This window comes from Leuresthes tenuis, unplaced genomic scaffold (genome assembly GCF_036924035.1).
Source record: "Leuresthes tenuis unplaced genomic scaffold, fLeuTen1.0.hap1 SCAF_13, whole genome shotgun sequence".
Lineage (NCBI taxonomy): Eukaryota > Metazoa > Chordata > Actinopteri > Atheriniformes > Atherinopsidae > Leuresthes > Leuresthes tenuis.
In genome coordinates this window covers 5,682,011-5,701,089 of record NW_027325367.1, presented here as the reverse complement: position 1 = coordinate 5,701,089, position 19,079 = coordinate 5,682,011, and the positions used below count along the sequence as shown (strand labels likewise).

The 19,079-nt window shown below is 38.8% G+C and overlaps 1 protein-coding gene across 1 annotated transcript in view; it reads right to left on the bottom strand.

Annotated features, from left to right (window-relative positions):
* The window catches only part of scara5 (scavenger receptor class A, member 5 (putative)), an 80,754-nt gene that overhangs the window by 12,225 nt on the left and 49,450 nt on the right, over positions 1–19,079 (bottom strand). Inside the window, exons 8-10 of the mRNA XM_072361804.1 lie at positions 15,960–16,040; positions 11,194–11,301; positions 4,088–4,153 (exon numbers count right to left, since the gene is read on the bottom strand). Coding sequence (XP_072217905.1) covers positions 4,088–4,153; positions 11,194–11,301; positions 15,960–16,040 — 255 coding nt within the window. The remainder of the gene's footprint in view (positions 1–4,087; positions 4,154–11,193; positions 11,302–15,959; positions 16,041–19,079) is intronic.

Here is a 19,079-nt window from a genome sequence, read left to right as displayed (position 1 = left end):
TGTATTTTAATATTGACTTGTTGGACATTCCATACAGACATCCTTACTTAGTTCATCATTAATCAGATTGCTGAACCCTCTTGGAAGCTGCATAGATTGATGCAAAAGCATAAAACTTTATAAACTTAATAAGCTTGACTACATATAGACAAAAATCCAATTTATCGCTTTATGTCAGTTATATAACAAGGTACATGCTTTGTTGATTTATATGTAAGTTAAATGGAGACCTTCCCCAATCTTTATGTTTATGTTGCTCTTCTACCTAAATGTCCAGCTTCCTCTCTCATTACTTTCCACGTTGTTATCCTGCATGTATGTTTCTCGTGACGGTAGCTGCTTTCTTATTCTAAAATAAGGAAATACAACATTGCCCGACAGAGATAACAGACATATGTCTCCCACGCGACAGGCTGTCAACAGAACTAAAACATTAGATTCTTTCGGTGATATTATGTCATCTGTGTTGCCATCCAACAAACTTAAGTGCTTACACAGGTGCAAAATGTCTGCTTTGAAGTGTAAAATGATCCAAGTCAAGCTGCCAATGATAAGTCGGCCATTTAAGGTTTGTGACAGAAAAAAGAACGACGGTGTTACTCGATATTTCTTACAACCAACAGCATGAAGATTCAGTCCATTTTTCTTTCCCTGAAACATCAAACGTTTACGTCTTATAAATGACGCGAGGAAAGAAGCGACAGTTCTGTGATGTGCAGAACTGTACGGCATTCATGTGATCAAAGGATCAAGGCTATTTGACGTGAGCAGCTTGCTCAACATGCAGAACAGCCGTGATGATGTAACAAAGTTAGAAAAATATCAGAAGGAAGAAGAAAGATCTGTTCTTTTTTAAAATCTTCTACCTGGCTCCAGACTGGTGTTTTTTCCCCCTTTTTTACAGGGTTTCGGGTTACTACCACATGACATATGCGCACATATAATGGTTTTAAAATCCTTTTGATGCACATTAAGCCATGTGGTTCTACATCGTGTGCGAGAAACTGTGACATTAGATTGAAAAGAAAAGCAGATCTTAACTTTACTCAGCTCTCAGGTGGGCCAGGGGTGATTGCATATAATACGAAGCACATGAACTCATCAGCTTGTAAATCTTTCTTCCTCTATTGCTGGTTTTGGACCATATGCACTAATATACATGCTTATATTACAGCAGGGGTGGGTTAGTAGGACATAACAGCAACAGCAGTCTGACAAGATCTGACTAAAGTATAACTAAATAGTCACAGTACCTTCGTATAAATATAAATAAACCTGGCTGCTTTTTGTGAAACATTTTCTCATGAAATCAAACTTGTTTAAGTCTTTATTTTTACTTTACTCTTTGGGGCTTTCTGTTGAACCAACATACTTTGGCTGAAATATAATAATATCCACATGTAGGCTTCTCATCAGCTGTAGACATGTAAGGGTAAACAGCACATCAGAGGCCTAAAGCAGTTATGAGGGTTAAAAACAGGGTAACAGTGTTCTGTTTTTGTTATTGAAACATCAGTATTATCAAAAGTGAATATGCAATCTAATACTGAAGTTAAAATGTTTAAGGATTCATTTTTCACGTTAATTAATCCCATGTTTTCTTATTCAGCCTGAAGTGAGTGGTGGTGCATTCAAGTTTCAGGTGGTGCATCAAAGGGAAAAATGTTGCAAATGTTTCAACAATCTCATTTAAATAAAGTCAAATGAGGAATAAACTACATCCTCTTTCATTTGTAAGGAGATATGTATAACAACACAATAAAAAATAGACTGATCCTAACCAAATCTTACAACTACCTTTACCTAAAAAAATGACAACATGCAACATATTACATGACAAATGTACCTGATTACCTGTTCATCAATAAGTGAGAACAATGGTGAGTTTGCTGGTCTGCAGCATTCAGGTGTGTGTTAACACGATGCCAAGGAGGAAAGACATCAGCAATGATCTTAGAGAAGCAACTGTTGCTGCCCATCAATCTGGGAAGGATTATAAGGCCATTTCCAAACTATCTGGAGTCCATCATTCTACAGAGAGAAAGATTATTCACAAGTGGAAAACATTCAGGACAGCTGTCATTCTTCCCAGGAGTGGACGTCCCAGCAAGTTCACCCCAAGGTGAAAAAGCCAAGAGCTACATCTCAGACTCTCCAGGCCTCAGTTAGCATGTTAAAGGTTAAAGGTCATGACAGCACAGTTAGAAAAAGACTGAACAAGGATGGCTTGTTTGGAAGGGCTGCAGGAGAAAGCCTCTTCTCTCTAAAAAGAACATGGCAGCACAGCTTAGGTTTGCAAAGCTGCATCTAAACAAAGCACAAGACTTCTGGAACAATGTCCTTTGGACAGACCAGAGCAAAGTGGAGATGTTTGGTCATAATGCACAGCAGCACGTTTGGAGGAAACCAAACACAGCATATCAGCACAAACACCTCATACCAGCTGTCAAGCACGGTGGTGGAGGGCTGATGATCTGGGCTTGTTCTGCAGCCACAGGACCTGGGCACCTTGCAGTCATTGAGTCCACCATGAACTCCTCTGGATACCAAAGTATTCTAGAGTCAAATGTGAGGCCATCTATCCCACAGCTAAAGCTGGGCTGAAACTGGCTCATCAACAGGACAATGATCCCAAACACAGCAGCAGATCTACAGCAGAATGTGTGAAAAAGAAAAGAATCAAGGTGTTGCAATGGTCCAGTCAGAGTCCAGACCTCAACCTGACTGAAATGCTGTGGTAGGACCTTAAGAGAGCTGTGCAGAAACCAATGCTGCAAACCTCAGTGAGCTGAAGCAACGCTGGAAAGAAGAGTGGGCCAAGATTCCTCCACAATATGAGAGAGACTGATTCCGTCACAGAAAACCATTACTTCAACTTACTGCTGCTGAAGCTGCTTCTACAAGCTGTTAGATCATGGGGTTTACTTAGTTTTTCACTCACTGCTTCTGCATTTTGTCTTAGTTATTGTTAAATAGAAAATTACATAGTGTATTATGTCATGTGTTGTTGTTCATCTGAGCTTCTATTCGTGTCATTTTAGGACTTTGAGGTCCAAACAGCATGAGAATGAGTGAGCAGGATGATGATGCCACATCTGGAAAAATAACTTGTATAAATGGTCAATCATCATGAAGCCCTTACGATGACAAAAACATTATTTTTACCAGAGTTAGCAATGCATATACCAAATTAAGGACATATAATAATATAATAAATTAATAGGTTAGCATTATCGTAATCACAGAATTGAACCAACTCTTGACCATTTTCATGTCTACCAAGAAGATTTGTATAGTTTGTTATTAGGATAACACAAAAAAAACAGCTGGAACATGGATTAATCCAGTGTATCTCGCTGCAGATCTGAACCACCGTCATTAAAACTACAAAAGACAGCATTGGCTCCTTGGTGCTCTTGTTAACATTTTTACAAATATCTTAACTTGATTAGGTTTCAACGTGTGAATCATGTCTGAAGGCAGGGGAATATCAAATTCAGTCTAAACAAGAGAAGAACTATAAACTGTTTCTCATTTAAAAAAGCTTTCCAGGATCCGTTGATGGAAAACAGTCTCAGTGGAGTTGAAGTAGCAGTTTGTTACTGCATTAATTTGTGGGAATATTACCGTAACATTAAAATATTCTGTTTGCAGGGAAGTCTGTAAAACATTTAACTTTATAGCTGAATTTTTCAACAGACCGCGCTCGCCTTAATGTTCAACATTGGGTTTTCCTTTATGGATAAGTGGTCATCTTACAAGTTTGCAGCTGCAGTTACTAATGGGAGTAGCACTTCAATGAATACATCAAACCAAAGAGAGAGAGGTTACCAATAGGTTGTTAATATTTTGGTAGAGTAAAGCCAACGATTTAAAGAAATATTTCCAGTTTTGGGAGAAAATGCCCTCTTATTATAGAACAACTTCTGTTTATTTCTTAGAGCTCAAACACAAAGAGTGACTTTTAATTTGAATATGAATTGAGCCTATAAAGGCTGGCATGATCACTACGGCGCAGTTTTTATTGGTGCAAACAAGTAGAAAAGAGTAATTTTTCCCTGCTTTATCTTTAAATATCAGCCCTCACCTGTTTTTTCTCCTCGATCTCCTCGGTCACCTTTCTCACCCTTGAAGCCTCTTTCTCCTCTGTCACCTGTGGACAAAACACAACAGAGCCTCAGACTGAATTATAACTAAATGAATACTTTAGATAATAGCCTTGTCACAAGAGTGGACAGTCTATGGTGTGGAACAAAATAAAACTAGTCAATAAGAACAAGTAGACTCCCAGTTCATAGAAAAATTAAGACGTCTTGATTAAATTTAGGTAATAATACTAAATAAGATGAATACTTCACACAGCTGTAATGTGTTACATGGTGACAACCACAACATAGCACATAAGGAGGACTGAAAATAGTCAAAGCGCCCAGAGAAAAGAACAGCTCAACCACTGACAGCTTAACGTTTTTATACCCTTTCTTTAACTCACACCCATTTCCTCTCCATGGTACTCCTTTTATATTTTCAGCAGTCCTCTTAAGTAAAGAGCCCTGTAATTGCCTTGTGATGGGGACATAAAATGTTAAAATTAGGGGTTACCACCCTGAGTCCCGTGTTTAATGTCCCTTTAAAGGTTTAAAAGAGCTAAAAAAGAGAAAAAACAGAAGCATTTGTCAAGGTGATTACTTGGAATCTCTTCAAAGTGTAGTTGGGTTATTGGAAAAGCTAATGTAATGCAAAACCCCTGAATCATAATAAGTAAAACTCATTTACTTTGTGGTTTCGGCAAAATGATGGCACCTTTACTCATGACACCTCCCTCCAATCAGCAGCTTGGATACGACTGTTTTTCGTTTGCTTTTGCTTCAAAATATATTCTTGTGCCAAATTGCTAGGAATCACCTACAAAGCAGCAGCGTCTGCTTCAGTGCCAGCTGCTGCTATTTCTCAGCCATGACGTTTGAAAACCACAAATCTGTTTTTGCCATGAATTTATAAGAGGATCAACTTGAAGTGGGCATTTATCCCACTTTTAATTTGACTCTTTTTTTCTAAACATAGGACCACAGTGTAGGTGTCAGCCAAGGTGGCCCTCAGCCCCACCCACCATGTGTTACTGCCTGTGTGTGTTGACAACTACTAGAAGACTGCACATGAAACCCTGCATGTGCAGTCCTCAGCTATCAGTGTTGTGTCCAATTAAATGACATTCTTGACAACTAAATAACACAGCAGGGAAAACACATATACGCTGTTCAGCTGCTGTCGAGCCACAATGAGACAATAAATGTACTTTTGTTGAACCTCATTCAGTTTGTGGACTGGTGGACCTGAAAGGTGACAATAGGTAAGCCACATGAGTGGGTTATGGTTACGCAGATAACAGTTATCAAGGCTGTTGTTGAGTCCACCAATTTTGTTCAAACTAAATTTAACTATTGGATTATGTGATGAGCACAAAGACTGATGATGCCCAAAGAATTTACTTTGACTTTCCTCAGCTTTTACAGTGAGGGAAAATTCATGATTTTGGTTTATGACCCAGAACCTGCACACATGCTGTTACAGTATCATCCCCACTCTTTGTTTTGGGTCTCCCAGCCTAGTGTTCAGGTATTGAGGAAGGAGATGACACACATATGGGTAAATCCTTTCCGTTCCATTGCTCCAGTCCCTTTATGAATGCATACAGATCTTTAAAAGCATCAGACATTAGCCCAAACTAGCCTTTGTTCCTCTCTACATGAAGTGCAAACAAAGCCCGCTCAAATGCGATTGGTTAACGCTCTGCAAATAGAAACAGTTTCCAGCAGTAAAATCTTGCCCTTTGAGGACATTTTCTATCCTTCTGTTCACTTAGTACAGATTTCCTGGGCAGAAATCCCTAGGGCACCCAGCGATATAATCTCTTTAGCAGGTCCTGGTTGTGCCGCAAAGCCTCTTCCTGGTTAGACGTGCCCCAAACACATGCCCTGAGAGGCGTTTGTAAGGCATTTGGACCAGATGCCTGAATAACCTCAACTGGCTTCTTTCAATTCAGAGCAGCCCCTCATGGATGACTGAGCTCTATAAAACCTGGACTAGGGATACTGGCGCCTCACACTGAAGCCAGGTCTGGGGGAGGGGCTTGTACACGAGTGCCTGGTGGTTGGGCCTTTGCCAACTTGGTCCTGCAAATTTGGACTACATCGGACCAACCTCCTTTGCATCCACTACCTGCAGGAGGCGCTGTAAGGGGATGCTGCATTGTGGATTAGGGGCGGTCAAGGGAAAGAGGCCTTAACAGTCTGATAATGGCTAAATTTTTTGCACACTTTTATTACAGATATCTGTTCATCTGGGTTATGCCAGTCATTAATATAAAATAACATGACTTCAGTTTCATCTAAAACTGTGTTCTAAAACTACAAAATCTCCCTCACCTTAAGCTTATCTTAGTTCTACAGTTTGCAAACAAGCCGACATCCTTCAGATCAACACTCTAAACAGTCTCATTTGCAGCAACAGCAAGCAGCATTTTCATTAAAAAGGTCAGATAAACCACTGTATGCCAGAGCCAGATGGCAGAGGGATAAAGATTACACCTTTATTAGACAGTAGAGGCCAAATCATGTCAGCTGTAACAAATTCATAATGTGATAATGCTTCAGGGCTATATGTCTGTGGCCAAAAAAACAAATTGTCCAGCTGTACACAACAAAATGACAGATTATTTTCTGAGTAAAGGCCACATTTCAAACTACAGCTGAATTGCGATATTTCTAACCAGAAACCAAAACCTACAGCAGAACATCGACTAGAGACCACTCATCTATAAAAACAAACCATGAAGCTTCCCCGCACTGTTTTTAGAAGCCCTTCAGTGTCCCTATTCCCTGCTGCCTTATGCTGAGGCCTCATTCATACCAGAAGGCCTGCAAACTCTTCACCCTTCAGTGGTTTGTTCGCCAGACCTCAGATGGGTGAAAGCAAAGATACACATTGTCTGAAACTGCCAGTGAGTGGATGGAAAAACATCTGAGCACAAAGTGTTTTTTCGAGTAAATTGCTTATTAGTGCGACGCTTTCATTTTCACATAATTAACTTCAATCAAATGATCTTGTGGGTGTTCTTGCTTGCTCAGCCATAGCAATTATGAGTCCTTCTGCTGGTTTTCTTCCGTTTACTCCAAACAAATGAGAGTGTCATTCAGACGGTTTTCACTAATCAAAACAAGCACCAAAAACATGCGATGGTTTCCAATGAAATATGATGCCATCGGTTTGAGCTTTGTGTAAAAAAAGGTCTCACAAGTTGTTGTTGTGAAATAGGCCTCTTACTGTAGAATGTGACAGTTTTTCCAGTACATTACAACAAATTACCAGCTGTTTGAGATGGAAACTGCAAGGGTTTTCCTGAACCATACAAGTGTTTTTCAGCTGTTGCAGAGGCCACTGGTTTACCCAATCCTTCACTCTCATTTGATTTATTTTCTCTTAATCACAAACAGTGATGTCACTGATTGGTAATCCAAAGCACTCTATTAACATAACATTGTGTCACAGCAGAGTTCCAGGAATTTTGAGCAAGGATAATTTCGGTTGTAGCTCATGTTTTCAGTTACAAAGTACCCTGGGGGTCACAGTTAATGTAGTCACTTATGACACACTGAGTTTGAAGGACACAGTATGAATAAAGATCCTCTACTTTAACAAGATGACACATTACAATATATGTATATTTTTTTTACTAATACATCTCTGAGAGCTTTCAGCAACATTAACTTTCTGTCAGCATGAGAAAAAAGGCCTGTTTAGTGTTAAAATATTTGGAAGACGTGTCGCTTAAAAAAAATACATCCAATATTTCCTGTGAGCATGGGGTAAAATAATTTGGGATAAACTGTACTGATGTTCACTTCTCCCGTTGGAATGAATAGACTGCTGTTAATCTGCTAATGGGGCAGATCAGGGATGCACTAATCTGACACAGATACAAGACTTTTGTGTTTTTGTGCTCTTTGTCCACCTCTATTAGTATTGCTTCCTGTCTTCCTATTGTTTTATCTTGTTAGTTGTCAGGATACGTGTTTCACATTTGGTTTGTGTATGCTCCTCTTTGCCTGCCTTTGGAAATTCCTGTTTGCCTTGTTATTTGGACTACCTTTCTGTTTTGCCTTACCAACTGCCTCCCAGTGTTTTATACCTGATCTGTAACCCATCCATGTTCTGAATGTGCGTCCTCACTCTTGAGCTTACATTCAGTCTGTTTTTTTGTGTCCAAATTTGTGATTGACCTGCTGATCTGAGAAGGCACACCCCACAATGCTACAAACAGAGCTGTAAAGACAGCTGAAAGTGCTGTGGTATTCTGACTAAAACGTGCCACATATACCTCAGGAAGACCTCCGGAAATTGTGTCAACTTCTGAAAAAGGTTTAAACAGTTTTTACATCTTTCGATGCTTTGATGAAACACTGATCAGACATAACATTGTGACCACCAGTATTGAACATCAGTGGGTGTCCTGGAGTGTCTGGCCTGAGATGTTAGTAACTGATACCATGGGCTCTGTGGGTTGTGTGGTTGGGTCTTTATGGATTGGGCTTGTTTCCTGAAGATGCCATTGGAGCCCATCAGATTGATATCTGAGGAGTTTGGAGGCCAAGACTCTTTGTCATGTTCTTTGAGCCCTTCCTGAACATATTTGGCCCAGTTCTGTCTTGTTGGGGGAAGCTGCTACTGTGGGGATTGCTGTTGCTAAATGGGAGGGTGGGGGTGTAACAGGACTGTAAACATGTTTAGGTAGGTGGCAAAAGTAAAGTATTGATATGAGTGCGATGCGAGGATACAGGTTTTCCCAGCATATTGCTGCACAATGACAACTGCTACTCACTTTAGCTGTCAGTGGTTTTAATGTTATTCTGATCAGTGTCAGTACCTCCCTTATGTGTCAAAATCCAGAAATATATAGAAATAGCATTGACTTTTATGATTAACTAGTCTTTTTAGTCAAAAATACCAGCTCTTAACAATCCTGTCAACCAACTATAATAGTTAATCCCTTTTAGAATTCCCTCCATCACCACATTTCTACTGCCAAATGTCTTGTGTGAATTTCTCCAATACCTTTATAATTAATACAATTCAGGCACCTTTTTATGATTTGTAATCACATAAACTGTTGTCCAGTACTATTTTCCCAATTTCATGATTGCTTCTATTAAATATTTCAAGGGTAAAGAGCTGCAGTAAAGCCACTTACTTATGACACATGTAAAAAAGTTACAATACCACGTCTATTAAAATGTGCAAAAACATAAATGGAGACTGGCGCAGAATGTGGGGCCATAATAACTAAGTGCAAGAGACAACAGATCAGCCTGGTCCAAGGTTTTGATAGCTATTGGCTAACTTTGGGGCTGTGGGAGTCAACACTGAACATTTCAGCTAAGCCAGCTCTGATTGGCAACAGCTGTTGGCTGGACACACACTCCACATACTGTGCATGCATACACAATTGCATTTGGCCACAAGAAACACAAACACTGCAGCGCCTTATCACATTAGTCACGGTTGAGATTTCTCCATCATGTTCCGGACTGAGTGCTTTTCAGAATCAGAATCAGAATACTTTATTGTTTGTTGCCATTGGCACCGTCCAGCTGGTGATGCTAGAGTGATTTTGATATCAACACCCCTGGGTTTTATGTAGCTCAGTATAGATGAAGAAGAGCCAAGGACAACAGAGAGAAAGAACAATGGAGATAAAGTCATGAAGGAACAGGATGTTGGATTGAGGTGTGATTTAGTGGACACTCGTCAGTCTATAAGTTAGACACGTGTGCGTGTGTGTGCTCATGTCAGAGAAATTATTATTTACAGTCTGCAACAGAAAGCTGCTTGTAAATCAGAACGCTGAATGTTCCTTGACTAAAGATAATGTTATATTCAGCTGCTTGGAGACTATCAAATGGTTATCATGGATTTTGCATCCTGTGTAAGAATTATTATCCAACTTAAACCCTAAAAGATGCATGAGCTCTATATGAGAACATATATTAGCATTAGATAAGTGGCTGCTGAGTGCTTGCACTTTTGTAGTACTGGATCTAAATCCAGTCTGTAGTACTTCTGTCGTACCCACTTGTCAAGTGGTCATTTGAGTCATTTATTTTGAGCCACGTTGGATGAATCCGGACTTCCATCCAACTAAAGTCAGGACAATCTTTACTTTATAGGGTCCGAGGAGTGTTAAGTTTTTAGTCAGAGCTTGTGAAGCTAATAGTTTGTTAGCCTGTTTGCTACTTTTTCAACTTTTTGGCACACCTCACTGTCTTGCTCCATAATCCACTGCAAAAGTTAAACTTTTTCAACATACTCGAGAACTTCTGGAGTGAAAAAAACAACAGCTTTCTATAGGAATGAATGGACTTCTGATTGACTTATAAACACACATGGATGTGTAAATGATGCACAAGTGTTCATGTGCATTAAAACTATGACAAGTCACAGCAACCTCTTCGTATCATTTGCCCATCGTTTATAGTTCGTTATGATAAATATGTGCACGCAATAATGAATAGACAGAGATAGAAAAATATGAAAGCAGAAAGGTAGAAACAGGGAGATTAAATACAAATCATGGCTCCTCTCTTTGTTCTATTAGTTTGATATTTGACCAAATGGCTCACTTTTTCATACAAGTAGATTTTGTACTATATTTTTGTGTTGGCTGAGCTGAGACAGCTGAAAACTGATTAGACTGGCAAAGACAGCTGTTGGACTTGCATAAGTAGAACAAGATATGGGTGGTTAAGCAATTCTAGCTTCCATGACAAAACACAAAAAGAAAACAGTGGCACCTGCTCGTGATGTCAGACGTGTAAAAGGTTTTGGCTCCTAATAATTCCTGGTAAAGAGGCTATTACTCATTTCACACAGCAATTTGAGAATGTAGCCCTTCATTACGCAAGTCTGCAGTGACTTGAAGTGTGAACGTGTGGACAAGATTCAGCTGTGAGTTGTACGATACTACAGGGAGAAACAGCCATATTAAAGAGAGTCATTTGCTCACTTACAATGGCTATTGAATTGCCCCATAACATCATACATTTTAGTGGGTTCTAGCATAGCCTGTTAAAAGTTTGCATCCTGCAAGAACCACATGATCTACGAGCCCAAGTTATAGGAGCTGAACCATAACTGTACCTTTAGGCCCGACAGGTCCGGTATCTCCTTTCTCTCCCCGCATGCCATCGACCCCAACAGATCCCTTGTTTCCTCGGGGGCCTTGCATTCCCTTTTCTCCTGTAAGTCCTGAAACACAAACACATAATGATTAAAAAAAACAGCCTGGCTATAACGTTATCATGGTCAGTGATATCTGAATACTAAATCTGTGAATTTAATTTAGTGGATACTTTAAAGTAATAGAGATGATACAGAGACGTTTGCTTTACAGCAGCTTTGTTGATGGACAAGATGCCTGCAGAAACACTTAAATTAGAGGTTTAAAAACTTTCCAGTCCACAAAGCAAAATGTAATGTCTCTGCGCTTATAACCATCTTTTGCAGTATAGACACTCTGTTGTCAAAACACTAAAACCACTTGATCGAACACTGATTCTTGACGGATTTTGCACCAAACTTGAGGAAATTTCCTGCAATCCATAAAGAAAAAGGAAAGAAATGGAGGACCTGTGAGGACAAGGCATACTGAATTTGATCTGAATTTGATTAGCCGTCACACTTTTATCGAGATGTGATGCAGGTCTGTGCTGTAAACAACTCATAAACTTTATTCTGTCAAGTTGTTGAGCAGCATTTTAACTGGAAAGCCTTCAATCACCAGGTTTACTAGCCCCATCTGTGCATTAAGCATTGTGTATGCTACTCTGTAATTTCATCAAATAAGATTCACACATTGAAGGACACACATTCTGTATTATTTATCAAAGAAATGAACATTTTGGAAGTGTTCTTAATGGTATTCTCTAATCTGTTCTGCCATCTGCCATTACTTAAAACTCTATACTAAATCAACATCTTTTGCTTTGTTCTTTTTTTTTAAATTTGCCCCTATCCTGAGGCACAAAATGAGACTCTTTGTTTACTTTATTCAAGCGCACTCGAACACCCTTAAAATGAATGTGGTAATGACTTATTGATTGCACTGCTTAATCTTTTTTTAAACGTGGCTGTGCCCTGATACACTCTGATTACACATTTGTGACTGGTCAGAAATGTAAATTGAATAATTAGACTGAACGCATTAGAGCCAGAAACAGAAAATAAACTGATGATGGATGATGTCATGTAACTCAACGCGATTCAACGGCTCAGAGGGAAAATGCTATCCATCTTAGTTTGGATCCAGAGCAAAACTGTTCTTTGTGTTCAGGTCGGTCCAACTGGATCGTTCAACAAGTCTTTATGTGTTGACAGATTCTTTTGGATTCTGTACAAATGGAGCAACAGAGAGGTCTCAGATTACCATCATTATTAATAATATAATCAGAAACAGCCTCCAGCATTTAAACAATCTGAAAAATGTCACTGTATTTTCACATTCTACACATTATTCACAACCTCTGAAAGTACTTCAACAGTCAGTTTTTTAATCATATATACAATATAAATCTTTTTTTAAAAGGTTTTAACTACTGAAACTAAAATAGATGAGGTCTTTCTGGCCTTATGCTCCATATATACAAGCTTTAAACAACAGGTTCCTCTTTTTCTAAGGAGTCCTGTTTTTAGGCCTAATCACAAACATAAATAACCAAACCATTTGTAAATATACACACATGCACACATGTTGCAGATAAAGAAATATCTACAAGATGTAAAGTGCACATGTGATTGCATGTTATACCTCACAGATGAGCATCTGGATCTAGCATAGGATGATAATACAGAAAACGTGCACAATAGAACAGGAAATAAACACTTAAAACTTATGTGATGCTGGTGTTAAAGAGTTGGGCAACAGTTTAGATAAAATACCTGCAAAAGAGTTTCTTTTTTGCATTGAGGATGCACACACAGCGTCAACTAAAGGATGAGAGTCTAATAGTTCCAATATGATGCTGTTGTTTTATTGATAAGTTCCACAATAGAGAGATCCCTCTGCCTGTACAATCTTTTGTGAATAAGAACAAGGATTTCTGTATTGTGTTTCTGTACAGTGTTGACTCTGTATTACTGCTACAGTATGACAGGATCCTCATCCAAAGTGCTTTTGAAACTTGTGCAAACAGGTATTTATCATCTCCAGCTCCTACCAATGCTCGCAAATCATATATAAAATGGTCATTTTTATTACTATGGTGGGAAGTTTATACAGGTAATGACTGCCTGAAGTCTGAAACTCATGGACAACATCACCGAAGAATGGATTTACCTCTTTATGATTCTTTGCCAGGTCTTCTTTGCAGCTGTATTCAGTTATTTTCTGCATTTAGTTTTGTCTTCAGCGAGTGAAATGCAGGTTAAGATCAGGCGACAGGCTAAACCCACTGCAGTATATTCTGCTTCTTTATCTTAAAAAATGTCTCGCATTTTTAATATGCTACTTTTGGCAAAGTCTAACACACCCCATCTACTTTTTAAGCTTATAAATGGTTTGTATGCAAGTGAATAAATCTCTGGATTCTGATCAAATACTTTTCTTCTTGGATAATGTATAAACTGTTGTCTTCTGTGGACACCCAGGCTTTATTTAATGTAGCTCATTAGTGTTCTCTTTTCCTCCAGAATAGAGAAATCTGTTTATTTTGGCCACCTCTGACGTTCTCGCTGTCCCTCAGATGGATTTATTCTGTTTTTGCAGTCCAAGACCTGTTTTGCCTGCGTTAAGATTGAGCACACGATGCGGGTTCATAGCAACAACTGTAAAACGTAGTCAGTCTCAGACCTTTTAAAAGCTTAACTGTTGCTGAGTTAAAGAATCATTTCACATCTGTCCATAAAACAACTTTTGAGTCCATTGTTTGAAAAAAAAAAAGAGGGCTCGACAAGTTAGAGAGAAGTAATTTCTTTCTCCACTTTGAATGTAAATACCCCCTAGAGTTTGAAATCTGAGCCCGTGTTCATTATGTAACCTGAATATGTTCTGGTAAACAGCGATATAACCAAAAATGCATCTGTGTCTTATTATATCAGAGTTAACTGCATTACGGACAGAAGTTGGAAGAAACCAAAAAGATTAAATGAGGCAAAACATTCTAGTAAACACCCACCTAATACTGGAGGGCTTTTACCACTAAAAGAATGTTTAGGTGTGTGATATGGGTCAAAACAACATCCCCAGGGCTCCCACGACCCTCTGTAACAAGATTATTAGTATCATTCACCTGTTGAGGCTGTTCTGTGCATGTTTCTGTGGAATTTTTCACGTCTATCTCAGATCCAAAACTCTGAACATAAAGACTATTAATGAGACAAAAAAACAAATGGCTCTGAATACAATCCTATTAAATATGCAATGACATCTCAGCTTTCATAGACTGTGAAACTAAACTCTATTCCTTTCATTGCCTATACCCATTTTATCCTGTTCAGTGCTGTGTGAGGCTATCCCAGCATGTTCCACCTGGATAGGACACCAGTCCATTACAGAATTAACAGAATCACCAATAAACCAGCCATGCGTGTCTTTGGACTTTGGGAGGACACTTCTGGAGCTCTTACTGTTCTAACCACTGTGCCACATCATATTGGGAATTTTTTTAATTAAATAGTTTGTAGTTTATCATGATTTCTGGGTTGCTTGCATTCTCTTTAAAATAATCTGAAGATAAATTACTTCAAGTTTGTTTCTCATGGTTTAAAGCAAAACACTGCAAATCACTGGCCAGTCTGCGGATCAAAACTTACTTCCCGCAAGGGACCATTCCGACTCAAGACAATGGAGATAAACACTGAGGGTTGATCTGTTTGAGTTTTGACCTTCAGGGGGATTAGGTTTCAAATGAATTTGAATTTCATTCACTTTTTCCTGGAACTACGGCTGCAGTGGTCCAGGCGCCTGTCAGCAGGAAGACAATGCCTTTTGGAAATGTTCTACAGCCAGGGAATGTAGGATGTAGGATGGATGATGACAGCGGGTGACCTATGGGGTGATGATTCAAGAGGTACCAAGCTGGAGGGGGTCCCGAAAATATCTGGATCCATATAGTTTTTGTTTGTACCATGATGTGTTTTTGAAAAAGAATAATTTCATGTTCTTGAGGTGGTGATTTTGTCTTGATGAGGGTTTATATTGTTTTTTAGAGGCATTAGCAAGACAAGGATGGATGATGCATCCCACTGGCCCTGTCAGAAAAAAATCTGGGACTTTGTCACTCAATTATAAATCTTTGTGTTTTAAAAAATGCCTTGTACCTCTCTGATTTGGTGTTTACATTAGATTTTTACTGCACAGCTGGATCGTATGACTCATTGGCCTTTAAAACCCATCCACAAACTATGCCAGAGCAGTTCCTTCATTTGTTATATGTATCAAAATATTTTGTGTGTGTTGAATGTTTTAAAAGATGTCCTTGACCACAGGTCAAAAATGTCAGAGCAATGATTGAAACCACTGGTATTTGAATTAAAAAATGTATATCCCAGCCGATAAAAGCCAGTTACAACATTTTCTTTTTTGGTAGGTTTGTTTGAATCTCTTAAATTACAACTTTGAGACTTTCTGCTTGCATGTGCTCATGTTACGTGACTGCCAAGTGTGTCTCTGCAGAATGAAAGAGCAACAAAGTTCACTTAAAGACATGGATACGGCATAAGTTATGTATCTGACTCTCACCCAAACAATATGCCCCAAAAAATCAGAGACATCTCACAATATAACCTGCACTGTAAAACTGACTTGTTCTAAGCTTTGGACAAACGTAGCTCCAGTTTTGATGTGAGACTGGGTTGAAAATCTCATGAGTCTTTCTATAACTGACAGGTGACAGTATGCTTGTACTCACCTCTCAAGCCAGTCAACCCAGGGGCCCCAGCAGGTCCCAGTTGTCCAGTGTCGCCCTTCTCACCCTTCGGCCCCGGAGGTCCTGCACAAAGATGGAAATAATTGGTAATGGTAATGCTAATCCTTTTGGAAATGCCATTTTTTAAAATCTCTGTCAACATTCTTCAAAATGTCTATACTTATAAACCACACTGATGTAGTTTCTTAAGGAAGTTTTTAAAGTTGAGGAAAGACTCTGTGATAAAGTACGCACGTTGTTCCTGTTTAACTAACTATTTGCAAGTAAAAATTCAAATAATGTTTGTTAAAATGTCCCCATAAAGTAAAATGTGTGCAGTTATGTGCTGTTTTAGAAGTTGTAATTTACAAGTGAAATTCCTGCTGCTCCTTTTAAGCTAAAGTAGTCATTTTAATAGGTCAGTGAACATGAATAGCCTGATGTTATTCATAATTATTCAGATTATGTTTAGATAATGTAATATGAATCGCAGGACAAATCAAACGTGTGGTATAAACTACTTTCAGAAGGCTGGCTTACACTTAGTGTAGCTGCTTCAGGGTTTGTCTGATATAAATAAAAGAAGAAATCTGATTCCATACTAAGTGCCTTTATTATTATTACAGTATGTTGGACTGCTTTTCATTGAATGCTGGCAAGAATCAATTTGAATCATCATCTAAAAATGGAACATGTATAGGATAAAGCCTTTAATTGGTGAATTCAATAATTTTATAGTCATGAAACTCAATGGGTCATAATATGTTTCATTGGTTTGTTCACAAATATACATTGACATAGCTGCTAAATGAAGGCCAAACTGGGTCTAATAACTGGTCAAAGAACTGAGTCCAAGCATTTGTTGTACTTGGATTACTCAAGAGAGAGTGAGTGGGAAAAAAAGCCAAATAGTGAGTGAAAAGGAGAGAGGTCTGGCCACAATAGGAACCACATGTTTAACAAGGTGGACCACAGCACAGCTTGTGGCAATGCTTAGAAATTCAGAACTTGTTATCATCCAGCACATGTCCACCGGTCGTGATCCTTCAGATCTCTAATTTGCATGTTTCTGATACTGCCTGGTTTTGAGATACAGATCTGCCAGCTGCTGCCTCAAGCTGCTTCACAGCTACACACATTTAACTGGTAACAGCAGGTTATGAAGCTGTGAAAATGTCACAACACGAGGACAGTCAGAGAGTGTCTGTTTTCATGTTTTCCGTGCCTGTCAGAGCAGTAAAAGACACCTACATATTTCATATGAGCAGCTGCTGCTCATTTCTTTGCTCCAGACTCTTGATTGTGAAGATTAATAAAATAAAAAAAGCATCTTTAGCCTCTGGAATGATACACCTTATGAAAACACCTTTAAAAATGCCAGGCAGACTGTTAATGGGCACGACGAATAATTGGCCGGCTCACCTTTGGCAAAAAAAGAAACAGTATTTGAAGCTTTCATTGACTCTTAGTTTGGCAAAGGATTAAATCTGCTACAGGTAATTGTTCATGAATGCTTGCCGTTTCAGTTGGAACAAGCCTCCTATTCAAGACCTTTGATGCACAGTCAACCCTGATGATCATCACTTTTCTCATACTTTGGACACGCTGAGGTGAGCAGTGTTGTGAGGTTTTGGTCACTGCACAGTCACCATCAATGTGTATGTCATGTGATGGTCATTGTGGCATCTGTAACCGTCTGTTAGCATTTGGAAACTGTTGAAATGTCCTGTTCATGCTATGGATACCACTTTGTCATTCAGTCTTAGAATTTCTGAGGGAAAAAAGAGGAAAATCACTACATATCTAATGTTAGGACCACTGTTGCTAGTTTCTGGGCATGTCTACAGTGTATGTAACTAATGCAACAGCATTAGGGCCCGTGCTGACTGATAATTAATAAACTTGCAAAATGTTAAGTTTACATACCACTGCAGGCAAAAGGCAAGTAAATGTGACTCACCAGAGTGATTAAAACAAACTAATATTTCATAATTCTGTCACTTTGCCATGAGTATTAGAAATTTCAAACCATGGCTAAGTCTGCTCTCACAGAAAGTAATAAATCAAAACTTAGAAAGAAAAACACGCCCAAGCAGGTGTGAACCCATTACAACTACCCTTATTCACAGTTTCCTGACTTCACCAAACAAAGCTTTTGGTGTTTCAGTTTTACATTTCTGTGCGTGATCTTAGAAAACGGTCACTTTAGCAGCTGTTTTAGCAGAGCTTCACATCCTTAATCTCCTGACTCTTAGTCACCCCTGTTCATTCTGCTGACTGTGTTTCAGCAATAACACACACTAACACGCAGTTCGTTCAGATCTGACAGCCCAGTCCAGAATTAAACCATCAGAGAAGAGTTATGGAGCCTCCATCAAACATTGAGCCTGTGGGATGGAGCAACAGCTCATCTTGTTTTGTCTATCATACATGTTTAGTCTCGCAGAAGTCTTAAATGCCTGTGATGGGACAACTTGCATGTTTACTGCATGGGAAGATGAGAAATGTGTTTTAAAATGTGTCCCAACAGACGATGACACAAACATAGCAGGGGTTATGTTTTTTGAGGAAACACGATGTTGCAACCGAACAGGCGATGAACAAAACTTTAGAAGAAAGTGCATAACTCTTTCATGACAGCACTGCTGCAGAAACAAACACAAGCAAAATACCACTAAAACTCTAACAAACAACTGAACGTCAATAGTTTACTTAAAATTTCAAAGCTGACAGGTCTTTTGGGTTAAAAAAAGAAGCTTTTTTGGTTTTACTATGTAGCTCATAGATAGCATTTACTTAGCTAAATACTGGTTTATATTGAATTTAGTTTGTATTACCATTTATAAACACCAGTTAGCATTTGGAAACAGTGGTCGGCTTTGGTAAAGAACATGAACAAAAAAACGCTGTTTTGTAAAACAGCGTTTTAAAACTAGAATTAAATAGAAAATAAAGACAAACTCTGTGATCTGTTGTTCTTTTTGTGGCACTCTGCACTGTGGTTGTCTCCAGGAATTAAAAATATAATGAAGGAAGCGTAAAATGTGTTGGAAGAGACATGTAATACATTTAATAACGTGGTATTGTTTTGGCTCTCCAACTGTGGAAAATCAAACACATTCT